General features: G+C 49.4%; 1 protein-coding gene across 1 annotated transcript; it reads left to right on the plus strand.

The window, feature by feature from the left end:
- The first annotated feature begins 3408 nt into the window (after nucleotides 1–3408).
- Nucleotides 3409–22548, plus strand: LOC108930212 (vasorin-like). The gene is given in 3 exon segments (XM_029252180.1): nucleotides 3409–3600; nucleotides 18223–19849; nucleotides 19851–22548. Coding segments are annotated over 2 exon segments (2019 nt in total). The 5' UTR covers nucleotides 3409–3600; nucleotides 18223–18242; the 3' UTR covers nucleotides 20263–22548.
- The last annotated feature ends 360 nt before the right edge of the window (nucleotides 22549–22908 follow it).

Below are 22908 nucleotides of genomic sequence, written 5' to 3' on the forward strand. Positions count from 1 at the left end.
CCGGTGTCCAGCAGGCGATCCGGGGTGAATTCGCGGTCGAGGAGGAAGCAGAAAGGTAGCACACAAAAAGGGAAAGGGAGGGCAGGGGCATAAGTAGTAAGAGGGTAAAACGCTGTAAATTCCTCCAGCGCCACCCTCCTGTTAGTAGTCATCAAATCGCTGAGAGGGACCAGGTGGAAACTTCATCGCCGCACATGGGTCTATATATAGTGTGGGAACCAAGGAGCGGGACTCTGGAGATGAGCCTGGACCTCCTTTTACACTGAGTGAGGGGGGTGGTACGGGAGTGGAGGACATGACGGCCAAAGCGCAGCTTGTGTGCGTCACACCACCATGTTGTTGGTTCACATCCCTCTAGTAGCTCCTATAGGAGTGACACTGACATAGAAAATACATAAATAATCACAGCAGGTGGTGTTGGACTCATTTACAGAGGCGTCGGGAGAGAAGTGGGTTTCAGGAATTCAGCAGCTCTGAGGGGCAGAGGGAGCTCATTCCACCTCGCTGGAGAGAAGACCGAGAACTGCCGGATGCATGCGGGCCAAACGCAAGTCTTGCTGCTCCGCTCCGAATGTGGACGTTCCATACGTCTCATTTCTCTTCAGGACGCCTTGGCTGGTGCACAGATGGAGATGAACACCTGAAGACCGCAAAGATCCTGTACGGCAGCAGTTACCGAGCGAGAGGGAGTGCAGCAGCAGAAAGGTGTGTGTGTGCGTGTGTGAACGGACGCCTGCCCTGATAGGGCTCTGCACCCATTCACTGGACACCTTGTTTGCATTGTAGTAGAGGCCACTTATTGGGTCCCCGCCCTTTCTTTACAACAGGTGTATTGTGGGTAATAACTGGCTGCAGGCAGGAACTGCGTGAGATATTATTATAGCAGCATAATTTAACCGGTGGAGTCTTATGAAAGAGCACCCCCCACCCCCCACCAAGGCCTACAGCAATGTTTACATTACAGTGAAGTATGACGGGGAGTGGGGGGGTGAAGGAGGGAGGAGGGAAACCATTTCTGCCAAATGAAGGACAAACTGCTCTTTCTTGTATGATTCCCCTAATCACTTATTATTTCTTTTCTTATTATGTATTCATCTGACAGTTTTATGCAAATGAACTTGCAGCGCGAGGTATTTTACACTAAGCGACTTACACTGTTTTACCCATTTATACAACCGGTTGCTGACGGGTGCAACCGATCAGGTGACAATTCGAACCCAGCGCAGGGTGTGGCTTTAACCTCTGCGCCACCTGCTGGCCAAACCCTGATTTCATCACCACAAACACACAACACAGTTCGCGATTAGTGTGAAGTATTTGTTCAGTTAGCTGATGCTTTTCTCCAAAGCGACTTGCAGTGTTAATTTACCAACAACTATTAACCCATTTACAGCAGGGTAATTTTTACTGGCTAGGGGGGTGCGGTGGCGCAGTGGGTTGGACCAGGTCCTGCTCTATGGTAGGTCTGGGGTTCGAGTCCCGCTTGGGGTGCCTTGCGATGGACTGGGGTCCCGTCCTGGGTGTGTCCCCTCCCCCTCCAGCCTTCCGCCCTGAATTGCCGGGTTAGGCTCCGGCTCCCCGTGTCCCCATATGGGACAGGCGGTTCAGACAGACAATTTTTACTGGAGTAATTTAGCGTTAAATACTTTGCTCAAAGATACTGCAGCTAGAGGTGAAATTCAAACCTGCAACCTCTGGGTCTGAAGGAAGCAGCTCTAACCACTAAAGTACCAGGTGTTCGCAGAAGGTGATGACATCCCAGCATCTCCTGCTGCGGTTCCTAAAGGAACAATAATAATAATAACAATAATAGAGAAAAACACTTGCTGCTCCTGCCTACGAAATTGACTATTTTTCTCTTTTGTCCTTTAAAGGAGCCTTTAGCGCTCAGCTGCCCTACAACTATGAAAAGATCACGCTACTGGAGTGCTACAATTCCACGGCCTGCTTCTTCTGTCCGGCAAACTATGGTAAAAGAAGGGCTCGAAGGGTGAGGAGGGAGGGTTGGGGGGGGGGGTGTTGACTTTGTTTGGTCCAATTCTGTCCCCGCCAGAGGCAAGTTGAAAAGTTCAGGGCTCTTAATGAGAAGCAGAGCGAGGGGCGGCGGTGGGCGGCGGTGGGCGGCGGTGGGTGGGGGAGGACCTGGGGACATGGGGGTTCTTCACGTGGCCTCGCCGTCAGAACATTTGGCGTAAGGAGCATGAGCCTCTATTAAAAGAACATCTCAGCAGAAGGAACATCAAAACCGCCTTTAAAATGTACAATTTCTGCAGAGGGTGTTGAAAAAAGTGCGTCATGGACACGTTGTCCTTCGCGGGCTGGACATGTGGACAGAAGGGAAGGGAGAGTCCGACAGCTGCAAAGGAAAAAATTAATTTGAGTCCAGAGTCGTGCGTTTCTACACGACATAACAGGCTGGATGAAGCTGAAAGAGGGTGGGACTCATTTACAATCAAAGATCCCGGGTTCGAATACCACCCGCCCCTGCTGTTGTACCCTTGAGAGGTACTTACCATGAACCGACGCAGTAAAAATGACCCCGCTCTGGCTGTGTATTACTGAGATTTTCCCACTTGGTGGATATTCCACACGCGGTCGGCCTACAGGGGCTGCTCCAGTACCAGATGCTGTGAGGAGAGTGTGTGTGACGCGTGTCTGGAGCGCGCGCTTTCTCGGTGATGCCGGTTCAGGAGGGTTCGACCTCAAGGTGTATCTGCTTCTGGTACCTGCTGCTGTTTGCAGCTCGCAGTGCGGTTAAAAACGAAGACCGAGCCTCGGAGCACCGCGAGCTGTTCCGTGTGTGTGTGGGTGTGTGTGTGTGCGTACGCATCATCCTACCATGTTGTCCCACAGTCAAGCTCAACAAGGAGGAGGAAATTCACTGGACACATACTGATCTGGTCTCATCTGTGTCTTTTTCCGTCTCACTGTTACAATGTGTCACAAACAGGGGACACAACAGCTCTTCGGGGGGGGGACCAAAGTATTAGCCGCAGCCTTCAGTGGAGTTATACACACATACTGGGGGGGGGGTGGACTTCCTTGAACACTGATGGGGCAGAGGCAGCCCCGCCCCCCCAGCAGCCCACTATGATCCCACAGCATACTGACCCTTTTGGCAGTAACTCCACTGGAATTCAAAAACATTAGTTTATAAAAATACACATTTGTTTACCACATCAACCATGACTCTATTAATAGCCAGCCGTCCCCCAGCAGCCTCTGTGTCCACGGTGTCCGCAGTGTCCCGAAAGGTGGACAAGCCCCATCGTCGATCCGCCTCCCGCGCGAACCGAGCGATCCACACGCCCCGCCCCCCGTGCGCTGGCCCCGCCCCACGCGCTAGCCCCGCCCACGTGCCACTTAAAGCGCCCCGTTCCCAGCGGCCCATAAAGCGCTATTGTGTGCGCGAGGAGTCGCATTCCAGCGCGCGATCGCCGTAGAGCCGCTCGCCCACATCGGAACATCCGCACGAGCTCGGCTCGCCCCGCCATGGCCGCGGACGGATCGTGAACGCGCCTTTTATTGATTCCCATTAATTTCTCCCCCCGGCCCGATTCGACGATTCGCTCTTGGCTTGGGGTCCGATCCCGCAGCCCGGTGAGTGAGTGGGACCGACCGGTGTCACTGGGCTCCTTCCTTGGGTGCAGGTGGGGAGGGAGGGAGGGACGGAGGGGGGGGGGAGCCGGAGCCGCACGCGCCGGTTATAGTTTTTATTCCCGGTTCAGAACCCAGAACGTACTGTGTCAGTCTATCGTGAGTACACCTGCATGTGATGTGTGGTCCACGAGATCATCATAGCCCCTGCGCGCGCCTTTCGCCGTGCGCGTGCCTCTTCCTCCGCATATTTTACCTGTATCGGTCAGTCACTGTACCAGCAGTTGTCGCTGGAGCAGAGCCGGGCTGCCAGACAGGAGCGCGCTCAAGGTCGGTGTGTGTGTGTGTGTGTGTGTGTGTGTGTGTGTGTGTGTGAGAGACGGTCCACGGGGGTGGGAAGGACGGAGGTCCGCGATCCACGCTCGGGGCGTCCGTCACATCTCCATGGAAACAGTACTTTTGCCTATAATAAATGTATAAGCGCAGCGGTACTGCAGTAATAATGAGAATAATTCGAATAATATAAGAATAAATAGGACGAGCAGGTCGGGAGTGTTTTGCTCACGTGAAACTGTGTGTGTGTTTCATAATCCGGCCTGTTTGGAACATTACAGTACAGTACAGTATATATTAAGGTAAAAGAGTGGCATCGCCGCGTAGCCCCCCCCCTCCCGTAACGGCCTGAACCGAGTCCCACTGATGCGACGTGTTGTGACCGAGCTCTTCTGTAACTTCACCTCTCTCTCCCAAGGAACTTACACTGTTTTACTCACTTACACAGCAGGGTCATTTTTCCTCTATTCGAACCTGGCACTTTCGTGTGGAAGGGAGCAGCTGTAACCACTACGCCACCTGCTGCCCTGGCCCGGGTGGTAAAATTTACTTGAAAAGAGTGGACAGCAGGACGCCGCGCTTCGCCGTTCACAGTAACGGGGTTCGGGTCCCATCGTGGCTTCGAAGCACAGACAGTAGGGAGTGGGTTTGAAACCCGAAACGCAGAGAGAAGCCACACGCAGACCGAAATCTTGGAAACCCGTGCTGTGCAGTTTGTGTATGACAAAACATGCTTTTGTTCGTTAATTACTCCGGAGTCTTAACGCGAAGCGCACACAAACACACACATGCACTTAACTTATAATAATATTAAGCTCGATACACCTCGCACCTTTATGAGTGAAGCCTTAGAAACTCAGTGTGTTTTGTGTTCTTCAAAACATGCTTTCGTTTCATTAACGACAATAATTGTTTGAGGGAACTCTCGCGAACGCACACGCGGCTGTGCTTGCGGCTCTGTACGGAACCCTATTCTACACATTTCCTTCCAGCCACATGGTATTTATACACCTTCACGTACCTCACTCTTTTGCCCAGGGTGAATTGCAATGACCAGACTCTGAGTTCATGGAGCAGGGTAATTTGTACTCTGTCTATTCAGGGTAAGTATGTTGATCGAAGTGCTGCGGCGGGAGGTGGGATTCAAACACGGTCCTGCGAGGTCGGAGCCACCTGCCGCACAAGTCGCTGTCCCCCCATGTTTAGATGATTGTGGGGGCAGTGTAATGTCAGAGCAGCAGATGCTTTTCTCTAAAGGTTCTTACAATTTCTTACCCATTTATACAGCTGGAGCAATTTAAGGTAAGTACCTTGCTTAAGGGAGGATTTGAACCTGCAACCTTTGGGTCTAAAAGCAGCAGCTCTAACCATCACACTACAGTCCACAGCCAGTAGCATAAGTGACTTTCGATGAAAATGTCCGATTTGCTAGTAGGGGTATAACGAATGATTTGGTGTGGTCTGTATCGTTTCACCATGGCAACCAATTGTGCACCCCCCCGCCTCATGTTCATGTTTGAGGAGCGTGTGTTTCTGACGGGTGTTTAACCGCTGGAAGCCGGAACCGTACGTAGAATAATGTCTGTTACCAAAGCATGACCACCCTCTCCAGGGTCTCGGGTGTGAGAGTTGCCTTCGTTGGGCCGAGTGACGGCTGAGCCTCGGCGCTCCTTTGCAATATAATGACACCCTGAACCGGGCCCCGCCCCCCTAAGGTGAACTCCTGAGGACTGGAGGATGGCCAGGATTAGCCACGATGCACAAAAGCGCAGAACGGCAAGGGGTGGCTGCCGAAGCCGTTGCCGCGTTGCGTTGGCGCGATGATGCTTTTCGGTGTCCAGCGTCGCCCTGCTGTTGTCTCCACACAAAGGAGTGTAAGATTTCTCCAGGTAGGAGCATCGCGGAGTTGCATGGTGAGGAATCGTATACAGAACGGTTAAAAACCGGTTCCCTTGGAGTTTCGTTCTCCTTCCTGGGGAACGTCAACTTTGTGTCGCTATCAGCTCTTTGCACAACGACGGCAGGCCTTCGGGCACCGGGTGTTAAATCTTGTTTCATTCGGCTTGAAGGTGCTCGGATCTCCTCATGCGGAGCTTCTCTTAAGGAAACGATACTCTTAAATGTTATTTATTTTCATGCAAATGATGGTGTGTGTGTGTGTATATATCTGCGCAATGACTTTTGTCCTAGGTGTTCACTCATACCCTCGACAGCAGCAGCAAATTACTGCGAGCTGGAGACCTGCTCACGATGCTTGCGCTGCTCACATTCAGGCCCGGATCTGCTTTCGGTTCCTGTTAAACATTTTTTTGGGCAAATCCGTGCAGAGAAAAACACACATTTTACTTGGAGATGCTGTGAGTGCGGGATCAGAGAGCAGTCACACACACACACTTTCAGAACCGCTTGTCCCATACGGGGTCACGGAGAACCAGAGCCTACCTGGTAACACAGGGTGAAGGCCGGAGGGGGACACACCCAGGACGGGACGCTGGTCTGCCACAAGGCATCCCAAGTAGGACTTGAACCCCAGACCCACCAGAGAGCAGGACTGTGGTCCAACCCACCGCGCCACCGCGCCACCGCACCCCCTAACCAGAGAGCAGTCACTTTGGGTTTATTTATGCCAGTCCCACCCAGGATTCATGTGGCTCATCTTCTCCACAGTCCGGTCCCTCGCTGTCTCTCCCTCTGACATCTTGTTAACAGATGAGATGGCAGGCGTTACAAAGTGGCGGCCGACGCGGAATGAGACGTGGGCCGGGCCGTCGGGGGATTTTCACCCGAGGCCGGCGCGGGCGGGGTGCCGTCGTCTGCGCCGCGTCGTTCGCTTGGCTTGACCGGGTGGCGAGCCAGAACCCGGCTGGTGACAGTGTGTCATTTACTGTAAACAGAACAAAAGCAGAGTTATGTGTATTTGCGGTGCATGTACACTTTGATGATTGTTACAACTGCCATAGGTGCAACCCGATGAAACAAACTGTTCGAATTGCGGGGGAAAAAGGAGAAAATTTATTGCAAAATTGACAGTTCTTTTGTCTGTGTCTAGGATAAAGTACATTTTAAAAAATGACAGTAAAAATTAAACTTGCCGTGATAGTATGCCAGGACTGGCTTCAATAAGATGACAGCTGAGAGGGTTGGTACACTGTTCCCACAATGCAGTGCGTCTCAGTCTCCCACACAGAGGTTTGGCGCAGATTTCAGCTGCGGTTTCAGGACTGAGTGTCCCACCCAATTTCAGAGTTAGGAGCCTAAATATGACAAACTCAGATTTGCCACAGTTTTCATGGCTGGTTTGCCGCTGGCGGCAGTTGTGAAAACGGTTCCCCGCCCGCGCAGTAAAGACGGTTATCAAAAATCCCATGTCAGATTGTGGAAGCGTAGCACACCTGGCATCTTTTAGCCTTTCCAGAGCTTTCCCTGTTTTTACTTGCATCGCAACCAGGGAACACCTCTGTAGGTTGGTCTCTGTTTAATCTCTCCATCAATTATCTTTAATATTCCATCCAGAACACACACAGTCTGGGCGGGAGAGAGCAACGGGTCCCTTGAGTCTCTGGTGTGAGACGCGAACCCGAGTACAAACCAGACATTCCATCACACGCCCTTTCTCTTTCCAAGAGCAGACCGGTTCTGTCCGACAGCGCGTCACACGAGAGACTTCGCCGTAGAAATATGGAGGCGCGCCCGTAACCCGGTCGCCCCAATTTTAGCGCTAGGAATGTCTCCGTTTGCGAGGGAGATCAGACATGATGTCAGCAGGTGGCCCACAACTGCACATTTTACCGTGTTATGAATGTATGTAGGTGTGCTTTAGGAAAGCCTCTGGGCTGGGGCTGCTTTCCAAATTTCTACATTTTTATACATTTCTGTCCGGCGACCCGCACCACCCCACCCTCTCCGTGCAGAGAAACGAGAGGCAGTTCGATATTGTGGCAGGCTGACCAATCGTGGCCCTGCGTTGTGCAACATCGTTCTCCCCTGGGATGTCCGAACTTATAGCATACCAGTTAATTTTCGGGAAAAATACATTAACTAGACCACTGGTACCACTCTCAGTTTGTGGTGGGGGGGGGGTGGCAGGCTGAAGTGCCACCTTAGATATCCCTTCTGTCCTTAATTCGCCTGGCCGTTGCCAACTCCAGAGATCTGTATGTCACCCATCTTTTATATCAATAACCCAGAACAATGAGTAAAACTCGGGAGTGAGGCCCGGGCGTCCATAATTCACTTAGAAAAGCACACGATTTGTTCTCATCCGACAAGCATCCAGGTATAAACATCACACCCAGCTCTCGAACACATTACCCTCCCCTTTAACCGCTTGTGTAACTATCGCCCCGTTGCTGGAGGAGTCGGAAAATAAAACTAACCCCAACACGTGCCGCGCTGCAGCCTTGATGCTGAACGAACATGTTCTACTGCGGTGTAAATTACTCCACTGCTGGGTCAGTTACCCTTCATGCTTCACCTTCAGGTGGCTCACGCTTTCGTTCGATTTCTGCAGGGAAACCTCCTTAAGCTCCCCGAAACCTGGATGGTAAATCGGGGATAACCTGCCCACCACACCGTCCTTCACCATACCATCCACAGAAGTGTGAAGACGGCCAGCTGGTGGCGTAGTGGTTCGAGGCGCCGCCCGGAAACCCAAAGCTCTGGGTTCGAAGTCCGGCTCCCGCAGTAGTTCCCTCGATGCACGTTGAGATACTTACTGTGAATAGAGACGGTAACCGTTACCCAGCTGCAGAGATGGGTAAATTATTGTTAGCAGCTTAGTATAAACAGACAGTTTAAGTGATTTTGGAGAAAGGCGTCAGGCTAATAATAGCTTTTTGAAGAAATATGCGCGTACACGTCAGGGGAATGAAAAACTTTGCTTTTACATTTCTCTGGCAGCTTTTCAAATATGTCTCCAGGGCCACTGTGAAATCGGCCTTTCATAAAATAGGGGGAAAGTTTTCAGATGCCACGTAAAACAGTTATCTTGAGCCTTTGTCCCCATCCGTCAAGAAGCGTTTCTGCCTTTTTTGTTCGAAAAACTGAAGTTGAAAGCCGAGTTCTTCATCGCGGTGTGGTACACCAGCCGTACGGTCGAGCGCTCCGGGGGTTAGGCCCCTGCTGCGTGCAAGGAATTTGTCTCGTGTATTTGACACGGAGATGTTTAAACGGACGCTCTGCGACCGGCTGGAGAGCTGCGCTACTTGTCAGGTAGTTCGAAAACACGCTAAACCGTAACCGACGAGCTGCGAGGCTAAACACGTACCGCTAGCCAGCGGTGTAGCTATGGATTCAGAGCCTCCTCAAAAAATATCCCCCGCCCCCTCTTCTAAATAAAATAAATTTGTCAATACTGGAATTTTAGCGGGCCCCTGCAGTTGTCACCACCTTTCACCCGAGTAGCGACGGCTCTGCCGCTAGCCGTTGAGTCTCGAGTGCGGAACTTGCCGGCAGCCACGTTGTTGTGTAGGAGACTTCGTTGCAATGTGAGAAACGTCCTGTCCAATGTCCAAACGAGCCTGTGTGCACCTCCCCTGAGCACTACGCTTGCTATCGTTTAGCTATCCCCCAGTCCCCGGTGGGAGTGTGGTCACCGGTCAGATTTGAGCGCCGACCCTCCAGCCCGGTGCCCCAGGACTCTGATATATGGACCATAGCTTCTAGCCATCGATGCATTTCACGGGGGACACGAAGATGTTTTGGAAACATTGCTTCGCGCTCGACTTTTTTGCGCGGTGAGGCTTCGCCGATTAAGGATGAACGTATTGGCAGACCGGTGTTTGTTCTGCTGGTTTCCATGGATTGGGCGCACGAGCAGGCGGCTCCGCTCCGCCAAGCAACGCGGCTCTTGGGTCACACTGGTGCCAGTTAAAACCGTACCACAAAATAACACGGCAGCTCGGTGTATTTGTCTCAACTGATCGCTCCTCGACTTGAGGAGCCTTGTGGCATAACTGTACGTGCGCCAGACGAAGCGCTTGGCTCAACGTCAGCGCCTACAAAGAGCCGCCTTCTTTTCCTCGCTGTTGACTGAGGCTATGCACGTAATGCGTCAGCACAGTTAATTAGATTCCCGAGCAAACACAACCGTTTAGGGGCTGCCTGTTTTGTGTTTTTTTTTTTTTTCCTTTTTAACCGCACACGCGTTCACCCGTTTGTTTGCTTGCTTACTCCCGTAGAGCTGGGCGTGCATTCGAGCGTGCGCATGGCCGTGGGCTCATCCAGGGCTCTGCGGTTCTTCTTCGTGGGCCCTGTGTAGGATCTGCAGACACGGGTTCGGGTTAGCAGAGCCGCGCGCGCAACTACTGCGAGCTCTACAACCAAATGAAACAAGCAGGCAGTTGATGGGAATGGGCCTCGTGTCACTGACACATCATTAAATCACTGAAGGAAGCGTCTCGAAGACTGGATGTGAATGTGGATTTAGGACAGATGAGCTGTGGTTACAGCAGAACCACCTCCTTTGGTTCAGTGTAATTAACTTTTATTAACATTTTCAGTTATTTGATCCTTTCCTGCCATCCATCTTACAATATTAAGTTACTTGGAGTGGTTTTACCCGTTTGTACAGCAGGGTGATTTTTACGGTATCAGTTCAGTACCTCAATCAAGGATACTTCAGCAAGAGGTGGCATGTGAATCTTGGGCTGTCACGTGTAAGGCTGCACTTCTAACCACTGCACCACCTTCTGCCCCATAATCTTTATTTAAATGACATCTTTGAGAAAAATGTTAGATTGGATGCTTTACGTTGATTTACCCATTTGTACGGCATGCTATTGTAACTGTCAGTTCAGGGTAAGTGCCTTGATCAAGTGAACTACAACAAGAGGGGGGATTCAAACCTGGGCTCCCCAGACTACAAGAGCCTTAGGTAGCCTATAGTGCGTGAGTGACAGTGAGAGTGTGTGTGTTCCACTGATGTATGGATGAGTGACCCAGTGTAAGTAGTGTATCTAGCAGTGTAAGTCACCGCGGTGAGTAAGGTGTGTGGGCTCATAACGCTACATAGAGTTCATTGGAAGTCGCTCTGGAGAAAAGCATCTGCTAAGTAAATAAATGTAAATGTAAGAACGCCACCTGTTGCCCCAGTTAGGCAGTCGCCCGTAGTGCCCGTGGAAAATGGTTCAGAAGATGTTTTGCCACGTCTGACGGGTGCAGGAACGTGCTGGTTCTGCACGTTGATTTGTTGTCGAAAGGTCGCTTGGTTGAGGATGTCAAAAGCCCAATGACCTCAGCTTGCATCAGTCTTGCTCGCAAAGTCCTGTTCTCTGTGCCTACAGATTTTTATGGGGTCCTTCACGGCAATAGTAGAATCAAACCCAATGGAAAATTCTCGCTCGCAGTAAATCCCGTGTCTTTGGACATAGATCATGTCGTTAAGTGGTTTTAGATGTTGGGATCTCTTTAGTTTTTAATGTTTTTCATTTGCAGAAAAGACAAAGGCCCTCAAGAGTCTGTAACACGCAGAACATGAGAGAACTCAACAGATGGTATTCGGAAATGACTCCACAAAGCCAGATCCACACAGAGCTGAGAGCACAAACAGACTAGGTTCAAAGTACCCGAGCTAATGAGTCCATTTTACCAGCACAAATATGACCAGAAGTCTTTACGTAACTTATTTTGTTCGTAAATCCAAAGTCACTTTTACCACTCAGTCACAATCGATCAAAGCTCAATAATTTATTTAATCTATTTATTTACATGTTAGGCTCTGTAAAAATCTCAGATGTGGTTATGGGAAATAAAATACTTTCATGTCTTTTTTATTTCAATAGCAACGTAACGCTACATTAAAATCAGTTCGAAACAAACGGAAATAAAAATACGTCGCCTTCACGGACTCCTAATCAGTGCACATTGCTGACCACTTCATCCTAAAAGCACATGCAATGCTCCGTTTATTGTTTTCGATCACTGACGCTCAGGACAGACAGAGACCGGGTGTAAACACTGATCCAGAGTACTCAATGAAGGCAGCCCCACCACCCTATTTGGATGCTCTTTACTGCCATCCGGTGGCTGGGAGGCTAAATGCAGCTCATGCTTGCTCTGCAACAGCCAGAAATGGTGGAAACTGGTAAGTGGAAAAAATGCTATTATCGATAAATAAACCTCAGAAGGTTTCTGTGAAAAACAGACTTGTCAGGTACCTGAATGCATCACGGGTTCAAACACATGAACACGCATTTCAGACTACCCTGTTGGCCCTGCGGAGGCATTTCTCGCAGAGCACGGCGTCTCTCTGTGTGTTTTTCTCCGTCTTTAGAGCAGAACCTGCAGGGTATGCCAGTTTCCTTGGCACGCTGTTGTTAGTCTAAGCTCAGAGAATAACAACCAAAGTGCTCCGGGGTGAGTTGTCAGGATGTTTGACTTAACTCATGTGCGCTGAAGCGTACCGTGCTCGAGTTTGCCGAGTTCTGCAAGATGCGACTGCACACCGAGGTGCCAGTACTATTTGTTTCATAATTTGTTTGCTGCTTCTCAGATATCCTGAGCACTTTGTTCCAGAGAGTACAGATGAGTGTGTGTATACATCGATATATAGACTGACAAGGAGCAGAATGCCTTCAGCATCATTACACAAACACACACTTCTGCTTAAACCCTGTCACTACACACATGCTGTAGGAAATACACGGTCGGCCACAGATATCACCGCACTTGTACAAAACACACAAGCACGTACTTTTACATTTATTCATTTTGCAGACGCTTTTCTCCAAAGCGACGGCAATATCACGAGCAAGTCAGGGCGCCTCTTGGTTCCTAGAAAGATAGACGTGTCCATCAGCAGTGTCCTACACTTTGAAGGGGTTAGTGTATTCCAGCTTCACACGTCCACCTCCGAGGACCTGAGCTTCTGCTGCAGTTATTGCAACCTGGGTTTTTGGCATCAGATGCCGGGTTCTGGAAGAGGCTGCTGGCTGTGTCTTTTGAGGCGGAAATCCCACTCATAACACCAATGCACAAGCCAAGGGTCTGCAACCCACTGCAATAGAGTTTTTTTTTCTTTTTTTGAATTACAATATGACCATTAAAAGAGCACAGAGGTTCTTCCCATGCTTAAATTAAAACCAACAGCCTTCTGATCACCAGTGCAGTTCCTTGTTCTCTGTTTGTCCTCGCTCAGCAGAACGGGGCCTGATCTTGATGCCTCGGGGAAAGAAGCAGGTGCTGGCACGCCGCTGCTCCGGCACCTCCCCGATGGACACAGTTGGACGAGTCCGTCCAGTTCTCCTGTTGGTGCCGTGCCCCGGTGCGCCAGCCCATCCGCGCCGCCACGAGCGCGTGCGTTAATCCCGCGGCACTTTCCTTTGTCATGAGGGCTCTGAATGCGATGCATGTGTGTGCGTGTGTTCCAACCGCTGTGGCGTCTGCAGGCGTGTGCTAACAGCGGGTGCGGGGAGGGCTTTAGGGATTTACTGGTGTCCGGCTGGCGTTCAGGCTTCAAGCCACATTCCTGCAGCTGCCTGTCAAGATCGAGGATTCGTGCCTCGGCACGCTCACGGCACCGCAGGGTTGCAGGAGGCTGCAGCGGGGCCATTTGGCTAATAGGTTTGGGGGAGGCGGCTTGGTTCAAATGGTGTAAATGAAAGGTGGAGATGTCCAGGTCAGCAAAAGGTGCTGGAAAGCTCACTGTAAAACTGGATTAATGTGTGACACTATGGTGAGAACATTGGATCATGAACACTATTGATATTGGAGAAGATAGATGGATAGATAGAGGAAACATAAACAATGAATTGTGCAAAAGACACAGGAGATTCAAATGGGTAATTGGAATAAATTGAGGGTTACAGCTCACACGCACACACACGCAGAGCTCGTACACTTGGCATTTCTCCTTAATTGCTTCAGCGAGCACAAATCTCTTTCAACCTGTTGCTGTCTTTCCGCCATGTCGCGTTTAGGCTCCAAACGGCCACATCTGGCATTTGAAATAGTCAGTGAGAGTGAGCGGCGTGTGATGCGGTGACTGAAGTGCCTCAGCAACCCCGTGGTGACAAGGGGGGGTTCGGGGGAGGGGGGAGTTCCGCTAAATCAGAACAAAATGACTTGTCTGAATAAGTCAAGTAATGTGACATGCAAGCCCTGCTTTAAAACAGATGAGTTATGATACCCCTTTAAAGTCCCTGCCAGCCAGCTGTAAATGTGTGTGTGCCGGGACCTCTTATAGCTTTCCTTAAAATGCCCCCAGCATGGGCCGGAAGGCTGAAATAAAGAGGCCCTCTCTATACCTCCCACACCTCCTTCTCCTGAGACCATAAATATGAATGTCAGAGCATGCAGTCGTGCTGGAGGGAACATTTGCATGAACTCGAGTTCCTCCCCAAAAAAACTGAGTAACCGATGAGCGAAAATTTGTCACCACTGTTCCGTGCTCTCACACCAGTCCACACACACATTGGCTGAAGCCGCTTGTCCCAAGCAGGGTCGCGGCGAGCCAGAGCCTAACTCGGGCAACACAGGGTGCAAGGCTGGAGAGGGGGGGACACACATCCCGGACGGGACGCCAGTCCGTCACCAGGCACCCCAAGCGAGACTCAAACCCCAGACCCACCAGAGAGCAGGACAGGACGCGGCCAAGTCCGCTGCACCACCGCACTCCCCATACCGGTCCAGTACAGTACATACCTTTTTTTACACTTTATCAAATAAAGATACTTCATCCAGTTGCTCCCCTAAGTTAAAAGGATATTAAACCACATTACAGAAATAAACTCTCCTTGAGCTCAAGCATTAACAGATCACATATGCAACACAGTTGTAACTGGGAGCTGAAGGGCAACAGATTGCCATGATACACACACTGACGGTTTGCACAAAAAAACACCAGCGGCAACAGTGCATCCCCCTAGAGTAAAGATGCCTGTAACTCCAGTTTACAGTATGATAATAACCCTGCAGACATCTACTCTACACACAAACAGCTGAAAAACATCCATAAAAGAGGAACACATGGAGCAGGAAGGGATTATGGGAAGGCTCCACTCACCCCAGCGCTACAATGTGGTGAACTATCTTTCATTAGCTCAACTTTAATCTGGTTTCCATGGCAAGCAGAATACATGTCAGCTTGTTGCTCAGTAAGTTGGACACACGCACGCACGCACGCATGCACGCAGAGTAATGCAACTATGAGTTTCTCCCAGACACAGTCTTATTCACATTGAGTCACATAGATGCAGAGCGAAACTCCATCTGGCACAGAGACACGGAGCAAAACACGGTCGGATGCACAGTCAAAAACAGCATCACTATGCAGATCAAAGGCCGCAGCGCTCTCTGTCACACACATTCAGACATGCTGCAAGAGTAACTCGAGCTGCCGGACGTTTGGAGTCGTTTTCCCGAAAATCCCTCAGCCTCTAACTACAGCCCTGGTAGGGCATGTACTTTACTCGGGTATTCTGTCATGGTGAGCTACACTCTGGGTAATAGACTCCAGCTTCAGTGTGAAGGGTGCTGACAGGAGTGTATGTGCGCGCGTGCGTGCGTGTGTATACACACATCCTTTCTAGAGTCATCTCCCACGATTCCCATCCGGCCTGACCTTTGGTGAGTACTATGGTAGAGTCTCAGTGCACCAGCAGTACTGCAGTACATTATATTACTCACTCGCTCCGTAGACATTTCCATCCCAAGCGGGTTACGTTCCTGCTGAAAAGATGCCCTTTTTACCATTGTGTAATTTGTGCTTTAAGAAATTTACAGCGATTTCCCCCCACCGCTGCTTGGAATTGTCCAAGCTGTCTCTGCCTTTGGTTCCTTGGCGATAAATCAAACGGAGAGACGCGTCCGCATTTAGCCGGTGTTAAATAAAGACGGCGCCTTCTTAGAGCACGCAGGCATTGAGCTCTGAGACCCGTGGGACTTCACGTCCAAGGAGTCACCCGGTGTTTCACCTGAGGCGACACCGTAAAGGATGCTGAAGGGAAGCCAGACCTCGGCCGAGACCGCTGCCCTTCCGGATAGACCCCGTGGGTTTGCTCCGGGCACAGAACTGCTTCGTAAACGGCCTCAAGAGAACATAATCAGAGCCGGTGTTGGTATGTGCTGATCTTGCCGATCAGTGACTGTTTGCTCACCATATACCTGCTCTTTGAGGTTCCCTTTTGCTCTACACACACAGGACGCAGCAACGAAACACACTTCACCCATTTATTATAATATACTTACGAAACAACTTTTTTTACAAAGCACTTTTTATTGCGCTTACGGAGCGCTTTAACAGAGAAAAAGAAAGAAGAATGGCCTGAAAATCCGAGATAAAGTTAAAACCAAATAAATAATGTCTAAAAGAATAACGATGAGACGGGAGATTTGTCCAGGACCTCGTCGCACTGCTGTGATGGAGCCACCGGGGCTTAAGGGCTCTTTGTCTCCCCTCTGGTCCACCTTCCCTCCCTCTGTGTGTCCGCACTCCCTTCCCTCCTACTGCCAGATCCCTCCTGCACTACGTTCCTGTCCGTGCCACCCTCTGATGAAAAAGGTTGTTTTGGGAATTCCATTCGTGCCGGTGAGATGAGGACCCTGCCTCAGGGCAGCTGAGAGGATTTGAGAGCTGGATTTCCAACTTCGAGTCTGAGCTCCCAGTTGATATTACTTTTTCATAATTGCATTAAGAAAAATCATATTCAACTTTAAATAATTTACGGATTTGTTTGTTTACTCAGATGTATATTACTTTTATCTCTGTGTGTTTATAGCATAGTTAGAACTTCCCTCCAGAGACCTGGGTTCAAATCCTTTCTCCTGCTGTAGTACCTTTGAGTAAAGCACTTACCCTGAATCTATACAAAGAAATGGGTAAATCATTGTAAGAAGCTTAACAATTTAATGAGCTTTGGAGAGAATCATCAGCTAAATGAATAAATAACCATTTGACTACATTTGGCCATGTGCCTTTGTACAGGACGACTTATGAAGGCAATGCTGTACTTCAGTTCTTATACTACTAGTGTAGCATTTTGTGCACAACACACCCATCTACATGATCGCACTATTAACAAGATGAGTCTACTAAAGAGAAACTTCTTGAAAATGAAACTATTAAGAACATAGCAAGACATACGTGGAACGAAAGGATGCAGAGACTGAGCACAACTGCAGCTAAGCACCTTCAAGGTGTCTTGTGGAGAAGTGGATCTTCAGGGGTTGTCTGAAGAAGGCAGATGCCAGTTGGGTGTAACATAAATGTAATAAATAATGGGATGCAAGATCAAGCCTAGATCAAGCCAGTGGTCATTCATCCATGAGGAGATGCCTAGAAGGCCGTTGAATGTTTGGTTCTGAAACTTGGGGATTGAAGGAAGGAAATTAAAGGATGACATCTGGGCATCATCGGCATCGTGGTGGTAAGAAAAACTCCGAGAGGATATGAGCATAGCTAAGAAATAAATGAATTTAAAGAATTAATCATGATCCAGGTCCGACCCTTGAGGCACACCTGTGGTGAGTGTGTGAGGAAAGGACAAAGTGTTCTACCACAAGACAAAGAAAGACTGGTTTCAATACCTGCTATTCTGAATTCACAGAGCGAAGAGAGGAGCAGAGTAGAGCATCAAAAGCTAATGAGTGCTCAAGAAGGATGAGAATGGATGGCTTCTGCAAGTAGTCATTCCTGTCATTATCCATTCCTGTCATTACCCAATCCGATTTACCGGAATGGAAACTCTATGGAACTCTTTACAAATTGTCACGGGACTCTAAACTACCTTTAGAGTGTACCTCACCTTGCAGTCTTGCTTCCTTGGACTGGTGCCGGATCATTGTACTGCGGCCTTGCCGAGAGGAGAGAATCTGCAAAGGGAGACACTAATGTGAGTGCGTGTGAGATCCGAGTTGTTAGAGAACTCTGCACAAGTGCAGACAAACATCCAAGTCCCCAGTGAGTAACCTCACATTGCTGCATGGTGAGAGACAGGACAGTGGAAACAGTCCATTGGGGAGATAAATTCTCAATCCATACCTGTCTTGTCAATGTTGTAACAGTGGTTAAGCTATTCCTCTTTCCTAACACTTTTTGCACACTGGCTAAAGAGAAGGATATCTGCCAAATTGGTGTCTTGTTTTGAGGAGGCTTGTTGTACCCTCAGACATTGATATACCAGCTGCAAATAGAAACGTTCATTATGAACTACTGTAAAAACAAGGCCATAGATGAATGTCTGTTGTCAGCTCTTTAAAGTAACTAGCTTTGAACTCCTAGTGGGCTTAAAGACTCTTCTGGTGTTTTGAAGGGTAATATTCTAATTTTGCATTATCTTTCATCATTTCTTACAGATTTCTGTGGAGACGTTACTATGGAGGCTGCCATCTTCTTCCCCCTTCTTCTCCTCATCCAGCAGCCGCTTGCACTAAATGCTTACTGTCCAACCGACTGCTCGTGCGCAAATCCTCAGTCGATTTTCTGCTCTGAGCGCCTTTCCCCATCTGTACCTCAAGAGTTACCTCGAAATGTCAAATATCTCTACCTCTTCCAGAACGGCATCGAGGCTCTGAGCTCTGAAGACTTCTCCGGACTTGATCAATTGGAGATGTTGGACTTGAGTCAGAACAAACTCTCTGAACTGCCAGGCAGAGCCTTCGAGCATTTGGCCACATTGCGAAACTTGGACTTATCCTCCAACCAAATCACCCATATCGCTGAGCATAGCTTCTCCGGGCTGGCCATACTGGAGAGGCTCTATCTCTTCGACAACCGCATCGAGAGCATCCATCCAGCTGCCTTCCAGGGGCTGGAGCGACTTCTGGAACTAAAGCTTCAGAAGAATTTGCTAACAGTTTTGCCTGAGCTTCACTTACCCAAGCTGCTCCTGTTGGACCTCAGCTTCAATCGTATCCCTCCACCAGGCCTCAGTGACCTCAGTACGCCGAATCTAGAGTCCCTAAAGTTGGCTGGGTTGGGCCTTGCTACCTTGAACGAGGAACTCTTGAGGAACTTGGCTAACCTAAGAGAGCTGGATGTGTCCCACAACCAACTCCATGTTGTGCCCCAGGCAATAAGTAAGGCCCGTGGCCTGACTGGGCTCAATCTTGCTGCCAATCCTATGGGCAAGCTTCGGCGGGAGGACCTCCAAGACCTGACCAGTCTTCAGCAACTCGACCTCAGTGCCCTGAAACTGCTGGGCTTTCCTGAGGGCTTCCAGGACCTTTTCCCTCGGCTAGTGATGCTGACTGCTGCAGAAAACCCCTTCAACTGTGTATGCGAGCTAGCCTGGCTGCCAGGCTGGCTGCAAAGCCGCAAGATGTCCCTGGGCCAGCCTGAGAAAACACGCTGCCACTTCCCCCCTCGTAATGCTGGCAAGGAGCTGAGCAGCATGAAGTTCTTGGACTTTGGCTGTCCTGCCACTACTGCTGCTTCCAGCATCATCATCAGTAGCACCGCTAAGCTGCTGCTTCTTACAACTCCGTCAGAAGCAACACCTGCCCCACCTGAGCTCCTTCCCAGTGACAAACCCTCTGTGATGGCAGACGGTGACGCCCCTGTCACATTCCAGCCATCTCCCAGCAGCACTGTGCAAGATCCCACTGTGGCACCTCTCTGCCCGAACGGGGGCGCTTGTCAACTTGAGCCACAGGCACCATCTGAATGCACCTGTCTTCTGGGTGCTTCAGAGTCCTGTTGCGAGACTCAGGAGGAAAGTCTTGAAGTAGTAGAAATTCCTACAGTTACTTCAGCCCCCAACAAACCTGATATTGTTGCTCGGGAGTCAACCAGCACAGCCATCCAGCTAGACCTGCACCGTTATGTGGATGCACGACCTCGCATCCGGGGCATCCGTCTCACCTACTGGAATCTCTCTGGGCCAGACAAGAGGCCCATGCTGCTGAATTTGCCCACCTCTTACGTAAAGTACACCCTTCGGGGGCTTCAGCCCAACTCCACCTACTACATCTGTGCTACCCCCCCACGGTGAGCCTAGTGCAGAGGGCCAGAACTCATGCACGGAGGCATCCACCACCATCTCCCAGCAACACCTGTTCTCTGAGCAGCCAATAAAAGAGAGCCATATGACCACAGCGCTTGCCGTGACGTTAGCCACTGTTTTGGTGGTGCTACTAGTAGCAATCATCATGGGAGTTGCCTGTTACTTGCACAGGAGAAGGGAAAAGGGTCACAAGGAGCCAGACTTGGGAGAGCCATCACCCCTGGAGTTGGAAGGGGTCAAACCCTTCATGGACAATGGAATGCTGTTACAGAAGCATCCAGAAATCCTGGCATCCCTGGCCCAGAATGGCGCCGAGTGCGAGATTCCCCTTTCACCAGAACAATTTCCAGGCAACAACAATATGGCCACCACGAAGCCTTCTTACTTCTGACAGCTGTTGTGTGGTTTGATCCGCCCACCCATTGTGGAACGCTTATGTTCCTCTTGTCACGTTTTCCCCTTGCTGGAAAGGCAGAGACTCTGAGACTTTTGGGTTTAAAGGCCTTGAAAGAACTAATGAGGGATAGATTGACAATCAATCAGCCAAACTGGTTCAAGTGCAATTTTGTGAGGGATCCTAAAAAGGCATATTTCAAGTGCCTTCATATAGCTTATATTTTTGTAATGGCTATATTTTTTTAAACGTGACTATTTACAATCAAGATGCTGGACTAGTGGAGGGCATCGGGTTCCGTTAGGAAACACACCTAGACCTACTACACTTGCTCTTGACAAAGGGTGCTGGGAAGTCGAAGACAGAGATGAAGACAAAAGCAGTTCATGGTACAATGGGCTCCCCCTGCAACTTTGCACCCAGGTTCTCCAGCCCTCTACATTGCACTGAAGAAGGGAGCCTTGCGTTGGTGGTTAACGCACCGATCTATGACTCTGCGGTGTGACGTTGGAGTAGGATGGGGGTACTGGCCTGCAGCGTAGTTTAACTGCTGAATGTTCATGCACCCTGAGTTTCCTGGCGTTGTTCCGAAGAGGTGACTACCAAGCACCCCACCACCCTTGCCTACAGAGCAGGAAACAGAATTCCCAGAATGTCCCAGCAGGATTCCACCCAGTCTGGAACGTTGAAAGAAAACAGGACAGAATCTGCAATTTTCCATTCATTAAAAATCGCCATTTTCATCAGCTAATATATTTATCACATCATGTATCATTCCCATACACGTTTGATCAATAGATGCTGATGTATCCCCTTGCGCATTTTGTTTATATTCATTTTCTAGAGATAAAATCTGCAACTTTAGCCACGAGCATGTTTCTTTAACCTCTGAGACAGCTACTTGCCCCCGAGCCGCACCGTGGTGCTGTTACAAATGCACATTCTGTGCGGGTTTCGCTTGCCTGCTGCCAACCAGACTGTGAAAAGTTCAGATGCAAGGCCGGCTCGGTGCGTAATTTTGCTTTTCCTGTCTGCAGAGTCAAAGTTAAAGCTGGAATAATATTGTGGGTGAACGCGGAGGCAGGAAGGCACACAGTCTCTCTCACACACACACACACACACAGAGCGCAAAGTTCAGCTGCAGCCACATCTTCTGTATTGTCATCTGTTGTCTTCGCACAGTTCTGCACCTAGAAGAGCATACAGAAATCTGTTGTTCAGCGGCGCGGTATAATCGCCTCTCTGAAAAGTTCACCGGCAGTGTGCTTCCTGGGGTCTAACTTCCATCGTGTTTGACCAGCAAGCCCACAATATCGTCCAGTGTGCCACCGAGCAGGTTCCTCACATGCTTACTTTTGATCTCATAACGCGTGTATGTTCCATGTATACAACGGCAACGCACATCCGCACGCTCCCTGTGCTGCGTGGAACAGCTTGACAACCCGCCGAGCTCGGAAAGGGGGCGAAAACCCGGAGAGTGTTTTACACTTCCTCGCAAATCCCTCTGGGTGCTGAGAGGCCATGGACTGAAAGGACCTTCAAATGTAGCTGTGGCCTCTATTGACCATTTGACCTTCAAAGGTCCAAAGGCGATCTTCTTCTGCTATCTGGATGGGGTCTTCACAGAAGGTGGGGGTTGCGATAGGAGTAGAGAAATGCTGTTTTGAGGGGAATAGTGGAGCAAATCGGCAAGACAAGAAAAAGTGGAGAAGTTTGTTCTGGGGGAGGGGCTGAAGGAACAGCTTTTCTTTATCTGACCGCTTCTCTGGATCTTCTAACTCCGTTGCTTTGCACCCTTCCACTCTTCCCTCATTCTCTTCCTTGTCTTGTTTTAAAATGGCAAGCAAATGGTGTTTCTGTCATGACTACCGAAATATGCGTTCGTCACCGAAGAGCAAGAGGATTGAAAATCGCAACTGGAATGGATTGTGATATACAGACACGTAGGCACTGAAATGCTTCACTGTTTTCAGTACGGTTGAATTTTCCCTCTTTGTTTAGGGAACATTTGTCATTCTCTCTGTCTGGTGTCCTGGTTCGGACAGCGTGTACTTAAATGTATGGTAATTTCGATGCTCTTTCACAAAAAAAAGGAAATAAAAAAACAAACCATTATTGATGCTTTTTTCATTCTTTCTATTGCAACGGATGATGCTGCTGGCAGTAGCTGGCGTTTCGTGTACAAATACAATCCATCTATCCGCCTTTGCTGACGACACGCATCAAGAGATCCTCGTGGAGCATTATGAGAAGAACGCATCACGGCATCAGTGTATTTCCAGGGTTGCGGGCGGGTCGTGACCCTTGTGCATTCCGATCCATATGTAGAAATGTTGTTCAGCTCCTGCTGTAGTACTTTTGATCAAAATACTTACCAGGAACGGATGCGGTCAAAGTGACAAAGTGACACTCTTCTCCGATGAAGGTTCTTCTTATTATTATTATTATTAATAATAATAATAGTATGTCATCCTGTTATATTCTTGGTTAATGCATAGCCACAGTTTCCCTTTAAATTGGAAAAGACATCCAAGATAATATGATGACTTGAAAACACAAGACAATTAGACCTATTAAAAACATTTGAAATATCAAGCACTCAGAAAATACATTCACATCACATTTCCATGTTTCTGTGCCTAT

The sequence above is a fragment of the Scleropages formosus genome, chromosome 1 (assembly GCF_900964775.1).
Source record: "Scleropages formosus chromosome 1, fSclFor1.1, whole genome shotgun sequence".
NCBI classification, from domain to species: domain Eukaryota; kingdom Metazoa; phylum Chordata; class Actinopteri; order Osteoglossiformes; family Osteoglossidae; genus Scleropages; species Scleropages formosus.